This window comes from Miniopterus natalensis, chromosome 7 (assembly GCF_054644295.1).
Source record: "Miniopterus natalensis isolate mMinNat1 chromosome 7, mMinNat1.hap1, whole genome shotgun sequence".
Taxonomy (NCBI): Eukaryota; Metazoa; Chordata; class Mammalia; order Chiroptera; family Miniopteridae; genus Miniopterus; species Miniopterus natalensis.
The window spans coordinates 238,228-246,319 of NC_142087.1; the positions used below are offsets into that span (position 1 = coordinate 238,228).

An 8,092-nucleotide genomic window follows, 5' to 3' on the forward strand; every position below is an offset into this window, starting at 1 on the left:
TCTGTAAACTGAGAAAACTGGGACTATCACAGAGTTTTCCGAGGGTTAGGTGCGTTAATATTTATAAAACAAAACGTGTGTTTGTTAAATACCTGCTAAAGTAGTAAGCGCCTTATCAGCTATTTCTCGTTTATCCATTTTATTACTTTTTTGTAGTTGCGAGGTAACTAAACTTTAGTAACCACGGGTTGGGGATTTTTTTCCTCAGAAAAATTAAGTCTTGATTTGGTTCGCTACTGTTCTTTTCTTTCTCCATGTTAGCCCTTTCTTATAGAGAAAACTTGAATTAATTGTTTGATAAATGTGGAAAGTACTTACAAGTGTCATGTGACAAACTGTCCCAAGTCCTGCCCCTTCCTGTCATCCCACCCAGTTATTATGGTGGCCTGTTGTTCCTCATTGCTCCAGCTTAATTTTAAAACATTGGTTTATTGCTGTAGCAATCCATAGCTGGCTTATCGATTTCTGGTCTTATTATTGTACAAATATGGAACTAGTTGTGTGTGTGTGTGTGTGTGTGTGTGTGTGTGTAATTTTTAATCTTGGCTTAGGCACTCCATGTCCCCTAGAAACCATTCTTATATTTTTCAGCTCTAAAACCCACATTTGCAGAATATAATTCTTTTATGACTTTATCATTCTTTCTCAACTAGTTACTGCAAGGACTTTGTTTTGTTTTGTTTGTTTTTACAATTACTTTCAGCAAGAAATTCACTTTTAATCAGAGTTCTAGATTTAAATTAGGATGTTGCATTGCAAGGACTTTGAATGTTCTGGTGTAATGATGGTTATGTTTTTCATTTTATGTATTATTATTTTTTATTCCGTGGATATTGGGAGATACATAGATAGATAGTGATACATAATTTTTCATAATTTCCAACCATTGGATTTCTTTTTTTTTAGGTGGAAATATTAAAGTTGTTTGACTTGTGTGTACTTCAAACCTCTCTTTAGAGACTCTTTTTTTTTTTAATGTTTTTATTGATTTCAGAGAGAGGAAGGGAGAGGGAGAGAAACATCAGTGATGAGAGAGTCACTGATCAGCTGCCTCCTGCACGCCCCTGACTGGGGATCGAGGCCGCAACCCAAGCATGTGCCCTGACCGGGAATCGAACTGTGACCTCCTGGATCCTAGGTTAATGCTCAACCACTGAGCCACGCTGGCTGGGCTAGAGACTCTTCTTAAAAAGTAATGTTAAATATATTTTTAAATGTTCTTCTCTTTCCAGGCCCCTGACATTTATGGGATCACAGACTAAGAGAGTCCTGCTCACTCCCCTGATGCCTGCCGCCCGGCCCTTCCGAGTCTCGAACCACAGCCGGAGCAGCCGGCGGGGGGTGATGGCCAGCAACCTGAAGGAGCTGCTCAGCAAGGTAGCCCGGCGCAGGGCTCCCCACCCGTTCCCAGAAGGCTCGGGGTCTTGGGCGCTAAGCCAGGGCAGAGACAGAAATGTCGGGGTCTTGGCCTTGAAAAGTCTAAGGGAGACCATTTCTAAGGGAAAGAACCAAAGGAAACATTATTGCGTCTTTGTACCATATGAGATTTAGGCACAGAGACAAAGGCCTTAGAAACAGTCCTCAGTTGATACTGTAGCTTTATTTACTTGACAAGAGAGAATATAGGGAAGCAGCAGACTTTGGAAATCTGTTTTTTTGTTATAAAAGCCAGGGAAGAATAGTCCTTAATCCAAGTGTCCTAGATCACCAAATAAGGAAGGTTTGCACGGAGGCACAACCTAGACACAGCCGCCGGTGCAAGTGAGAAGTGAGCATCCAGCATGCAGGCTCTGACCAAGAGAGAACTTCAGACTTGCCACACGAGACTCAGGCTCCTTAAATATCACATGTGCAGGATTGTTCTTTTTATTTGTCCAAATAAGCGGGTAATTTTAGAAACGGTAAATATTTATGAAATGTAATCATTCTTCTCATGTCATTGAAATCTCTGAAGAGGATAGGTCCCTTAAAACCTTAGCTTCTCTTTTTCCAAAGCCAAGACTGAACCATAGACACCAAGTAGGGTATATCTTGACCCATTAACATTGTATCAAAATCAGCCAGCTCTTCTGAAAATATAATGTAATCAATGGCTGTGCATGATCGAAATGGAATCCCCTGCTTCATCCTGTGCCTCTGATGTGTTAACAACCTAGACCCTGGACGCCCTACTTATCACCAGCGGGCTGGTCACTTTGGTGCTGGAGGAAGACGGCACCGTGGTGGACACAGAAGAGTTTTTTCAGACCCTAGCAGATAACACACATTTCATGATCTTGGAAAAAGGACAGAAGTGGACACCGGTAAGCAAACCCACTGTTACCCGAACAGCTGCTGGGCAGACTTTTTACCTACAAAAGGGAATTCCCTACTTTGGCGTTGACGTGCCCACTTTTTAAATATGTCCTTAATAGTCACCTAATACCTGGATCTCCTGCCCTCAGAGGGACTCTTATAAGTATTTCTAGGAAATATAGCATCTTTGCGAGCTTGGGTTATTTGATGTAAAGCAAATAATTCCGAGGGACAGGCTTCGGGCAGTGAGCAGCCGCAGATCCTGTTCAAGCCTGTAGGTATGACCTGGTGACCATTCACTGTCTCTGTCCTTGGGAGGCCAGCAAGCTAACAGAGCCAATGAAATTAGGTAGGGGTGTGTGGGTGGAGGTGTGACTACAGTGATTTAGAAAAGTTAAGAGATAAAATCAAGTTTTCTATTTCTGGGAAAACTATATATTATATATCTTGGAAAACCCTTCTACTAAAAATGTAAAGCAAATATGGAAACATCTTTTCATATGTCTAAATGACCTTCAAGAAAGGGAAATCCTCAGATTTTTAACATCATGCATTGCTCATTTAGAAAACTGATTCACTGGGTTAGGCAGGTTTCCCAAATGTACAGTGGAGAATGCCACTTCTTGTGAGAGAATGGGAACGAAAGGGCAAGTTGCATCTTAACATTTATTATAAAAATAGTTGTAGCCTCTCAATCCCCTGAAAGGGTCTCAGGACCCCCCAGGTGTCTCCAGATTACACTTTGAGAACCTCTGCATTTAACCATTTATATAGATAACTTATATAAATATATATGTACATATATATATAATTAGCTACATAATGTTTAAGATACTTTTTAAATTTTAATAAGTAAGAGAACGTTGCACAGCTTAGATAATTTTCTCTTGGGAAAGTGGAGGAATGATTGGGGGAGGCGCATAAGGTGATGATGTTCTGTTTCATGTAGAGTGGGCTCACGCACCATCTTACTAGTCCCTGTTTTTACACATATTGTATGCCCACTCCTACACATGTAAAATACTTCGTAATTTTTCTAAGTGGAAGAAGGAAACTTCAGACAAATTATAAAAAGCATACGGTTTAAAGTAAAGTACCTTTAGAGCAGCCGATCATGCCAGTGGATTTTCCAAGACCCCATGATCTTCCATGGGGTCACTCAGTTACTAGGGGGACTTGGTTAACATGTGACATATATAAGCCCCCGGCGTGGGTAGGTGCTGGGGTGCCAAGCCAGAGTATGGGCGGTGATGGGGTGTATTGAATACAAATAAGAAGTCTGCGATCTGATGGTTCAGGGAGAGGCCTGAAGCCGCCTCAGTCTAGTAGTGGCCTGGGCGGCAGGTGAGTTTGGGTTGGAGCCTTCTCTTGACTTTCACTTTTCAGCCCTCTTCCCTCGGGGTGGAAATGTGCCCCTCACAGCCAGTTACAGATCCTACCCCACTTGGAGGTGTTCTTACAATGAGGCCAATTTTCTTCGACTTGGACAAGAACAGCCAGCCAAGAAATAGCCGCCAGGGGTCTCCCTTCTTCAGTGTAAACGCCTTGCAGCCTGTGAGGAAGTCGCTTCTTGAAGCCCCTTGGGGAAGAGGCCCGGAGGCGGTCATTTCCTTCTTCCGTGGTCAGCAGCGCCGGACTCCACGTGCCCCGTGTTAGAGCGCAAGTGGGTTAGCTTTGTGAGCACGTCTTGATTTGATTTAAGGCCAAGACTTAAGGAAGACATTTAGGGAAAGTAAGATAAAAACTTCCCTACAGCAGGAAGGAGCAGGAGGCAATAAAAGAGTCGTGGCAGGATTAGAGGTGAAAACCCCTTTTGATTCTGTAATCTTGACTTTTAAAAATGTTTCCTAAATGATGGAGAGTTTGCACCCCCTAAAGTGAAGAAGCTGCAGGACCTCTTGTGCCTGAAACACTGGGCAACAACCAGAATCTCTCACTGGGTATGTTCTGGGGGAGGGGGAGCGTGGTTCCAGCAAGAAGGGTTCAAGTACTTCAACAAGAATTTGTTTTAACTTCAAATACACTAGATTATTGTCATTATGAATTGCACAGTCATAGCCTCAACTACTCCCAACCCCAGAGGATCATGAGACTTGGTTACTCTTACTGACTTATGTACATTTGAAACCTAAACACTGCAAGATCCATGTGAGGGGCAAACCCATAGGAAGAGTAGCCCCTGGGCCTGGGACAGCTCTGATCTCTTGTGTGTTTTTTTCAAAGTTCTTGGTGGGGAAGATTATATTGCAGCGCTGTTTATAAACACTTTCTCCCTCTAACCTGAAGGGTCTGTGATGTTTCAGGTAGACTGAGAGTGGATGCTGTAACCAGGCAGTTTTCCGTGTCCACAGGAAGTCAGCTTTCATTCAGGGCAGTTACTAGAAGATAGGGGGCGCCCTAGGAGAGTGCTCACGCTGCCCCTTAGTGTGGCCGTGTGATTCTAAAACTGCCCAGAAGCCTCTTATAAAACGGAAATAATGCTGCCTGCTTCTCTTTAAACAGACGGTGTCATGGTCATGAGACCGTCCGTGTCAATCCGGTAACCACGGTCACCCTCAGCGATGACTGTGAGAGCCTCTCGACGCCACGTGTCAGCAGCACAACCATTCCTCCACCGCTGTGCCTGACACCAGGCCCCACAGCTGAATCCGTCACCCGGAGTCACTCGACTCGGCGTAGATTAAGAGAGGATACTTTCCTATGGGCTTGGACATGGTAGCCATATAAGCATATTGCTCTGCTCAGAAACATTCCTCAAATAATTAGCAACTTATTCACTCACAGATTTTAAACCGACGGTGGAAACTAGCACGTAAAACCAGGATTGCAGGACGTGCGTGTCATAGGTCCTTCCTCCCTTACTATTCTAGGGTACTAACTACGTCACCGCTCGCCAGCCACCAAAGAAATCAGGAATAGCAAGAGTCACCTTCGACTTGTACAAGCTGAGTCCCAAGGATGTCATCGGCTGCCTCAACGTGAAGGCCACCATGTATGAGATGTACTCGGTGTCCTACGACTTTCGGTGTACAGGGCTCAAGGCCCTGATGAGGTAACAGACTTCGTGGTCAACTGAGGGGTCTGGAAACTGCACATGGCTCGGTCCACATACCCCGTCCCCAGGCAGCCTGTCCCCAGCTTGCTCCTCTGCACCCTGGCCTGACCGGTAGCTGTTGAAGTTTTCACTCTAATTCACGTAGTCATACAGCAGTTTAACTCCTATGCCAGACTTATTTCAGAAAACAAAGTCTTAATTCCAAAATATACTTTTTTTCTCCAAAGACCATTAAATACTTTAATGGAAACAAAAATTTAATAAATGTAAAGAAGAACCAAATTTCTTTTAAAAACTAGAGCTGTACATTTCTAAACCTTAATTCTAAGCAGTGACAGCTAAAACCAGGGCCATGGGGATTCTGACCTGGTCTGCACCGAGCGACCACCCACCCTGGATAAATACTTGTTTGCATGTATTTCTGTATTACTGCTAACATGCAGCTAGTGGTAAGGTGGCGTGGGAACGTGACTGGGGCCGGGCTGGCTGCACCGTGTCACAGGGGAGCCTATGGAAGATGGAAGACAGGTCCCCGATCCATACCCCAACCGATTTGAACAAATTCTGTATGTTCACCAGAAACACTCCTTGGGTGTAATCAGGATGGACACCCTGCCACTGAGTCCTGGACTGAGAGGAACACACCTACAGTTTCTCTCAGCCTTATCTCTGAGCAACCAGCTGTGTGACCTTTAACAGGTTACTTAATTTCTCTGAGCCTGTTTCATCATCTTTTTTTTTTTTAATCCTCACACAAGGATTTTTTTTTCCATTGCTTTTCAGAGAGAGTGGAAGGTTGGGGGGGCGGGGGGAGGGAGACAGACAGACAGACAGACAGACAGCAATGTGAGAGAGACACATCGATTGGTTGCCTCCAGCACCCCACCCCGACCGGGCCAGGGATTGAGCCTGTGACCGAGGTATGAGCCCTTGGCCAGAGTCGAACCCGGGACCCTTCAGTCCGTGGGCCGACACTCTAACCACTGAGCCAAACTGGTCGGGCTGTTTCGTCATCTTTTAAATGAGAAGGTTGCTTCCAAGTTGCTCGTGGTTTGCAGAGGCTCTGAATACACCTGTATCTATCCCGCCAGTAAGTCGGTCACTGATCCTCCACAGCACTAACGCTCTGTGAAGGGGTGGATGGAAGGAGACACTGACAGTGGCTGAAGGTCTTTGGAGCCGGTCTAAAGAGGTTGCAACTGCTGGTGCCAGCACTGTCTGCACAGTCCCTCTGGGCAGGGTCCTGCCTGCCTCTCTGAGGAGCCTTCCCTCCACTGTCCTATAAGGACTGCTCGGATTTTCCCAGAGTACAGGAGGGGAAATGCTTTGGAAATGAGACTGTGCTCCTCTGATGGGTCTCCAGGGCCTGGCACAAGGTCAGCTCTGAGATGGCTTCTGCGTGGCCTCTGTTTCCCACTTAGAGCTATCAGTGGCTGACTCCTAGACAACTGTTACTGTCCTAGTGTTGAAATCCTGACTCCCAGGGGAGCTTCCTCTTTTTGCTGAGATGGGAGAAAATAGCTTGATTGCTTGACTTTTAAAGTGAGACGAGAATTATAATTTAGAAAAATATAATAAAGTAAACCTCACCTCACCCAAGTTCAGCCTTCTTGTCAGTAATTCCTACCATCTGATAGATCTGATGACACCACAAACAGCTACAGGGCCTCGCTGTGGAACTCCAAGAGAGCAGAGGGCCGTCCCGACCGGCACAGCTGAGCCCCAGATGTGGCTGTCCTTATGAAGTGACAAGCTTTAAAACTGAAATGAAATCCTTTAGCTTTGAACTTGGTAGAGAATAAGAATTTGAGTTAGAGTTCCTGTTTTAGTCTGAAATAACATGAATTCCAGACTTAGCCTTAGGACTTAGATGCCACAACAGGTTCGAGTTGGAATGTCCCAGCCGCCCTAAGCGAACTGGGTCACAGAATTACAGCTGCAGTTTTTGTAAGCCTCTCCTTCGGCCCGACTTCCCCACTCACACCGGACTTGAGTGATTTTAGTAACAAGCCCCACACTCCCAAGGCCACCAGAATAAGCACATGGCCGTGTGCTCCCAGGAGCGCAGTCCACCTGCTCAGTTCTTTCTAGTTACTGAACAACAGGCCACGTTTGGAAGTGGCTAGTGGGAGGGTGGTCCCTGTCAGTGTCATTAGCATCACCTGGGAGCTTACCAGGAATGCAGAGTTCCAGGCCCTGCTCAGACCTTCTGAGTCTGAATCTGTATGTTAACAGCCCAGGCAGATGGGGGAATGTGAGTATTGCCTACTCTGAGAGCATGTTTGGGGGATGGGGGTTGTGAAAAATTCCCACTCTGTCTGTTCTTTACTGGCTCAGAACTCCAAGCCTGACACGTGCCCTTGTCCCTTCTGTTGCAGGAGCCTGCTACGGTTCCTGTCCCATGCTGCCCAGGTGGCTGGACACTTTCTCATCTACACAGGCAAGCAAATGCTCCGAGTGCTGGGTGACACAGAAGAGCAGACTTCTCCCGGGTTGCGCTCCAGGCATACGTTCACGATTGGATAGGGTTACACTTTGAGGAGCTCAGCCGGCCTTCACCTATACGTTGCTTCTCAAATGATGAATTTTGAAGATGCTTATGTTCACTTATGCACTATACATACGTGCACCTGTAAGCTGTCCGTCACTTCTGCTCAGGAGTGGTACCCAGGTGAAGTGGAATTCAGGAAAGGGACTTGATGGCACATGACACGGGGACTGTGCAGCGGGATGCCCTGAGGG

At 45.8% G+C, this 8,092-nt stretch overlaps 1 protein-coding gene across 1 annotated transcript; it reads left to right on the forward strand.

Annotated features, from left to right (window-relative positions):
* The first annotated feature begins 1,243 nt into the window (after nucleotides 1-1,243).
* CIDEA (cell death inducing DFFA like effector a) lies at nucleotides 1,244-8,092 on the forward strand. The gene is made up of 4 exons (XM_016197355.2): nucleotides 1,244-1,377; nucleotides 2,157-2,318; nucleotides 5,166-5,347; nucleotides 7,729-8,092. The coding sequence occupies exons 1-4, from the start codon at nucleotides 1,246-1,248 to the stop codon at nucleotides 7,874-7,876; spliced, it is 624 nt and encodes a 207-aa protein (XP_016052841.2). The 5' UTR covers nucleotides 1,244-1,245; the 3' UTR covers nucleotides 7,877-8,092.

Coding starts and splice junctions, on each gene's coding strand:
- CIDEA (XM_016197355.2), top strand. CDS start 1,246: ATGGGATCACAGACTAAGAGAGTCCTGCTCACTCCCCTGATGCCTGCC. Junction 1,378..2,156: donor TGAAGGAGCTGCTCAGCAAG/GTAGCCCGGCGC, acceptor TTAACAACCTAG/ACCCTGGACGCCCTACTTAT. Junction 2,319..5,165: donor CACCGGTAAGCAAACCCACT/GTTACCCGAACA, acceptor TTACTATTCTAG/GGTACTAACTACGTCACCGC.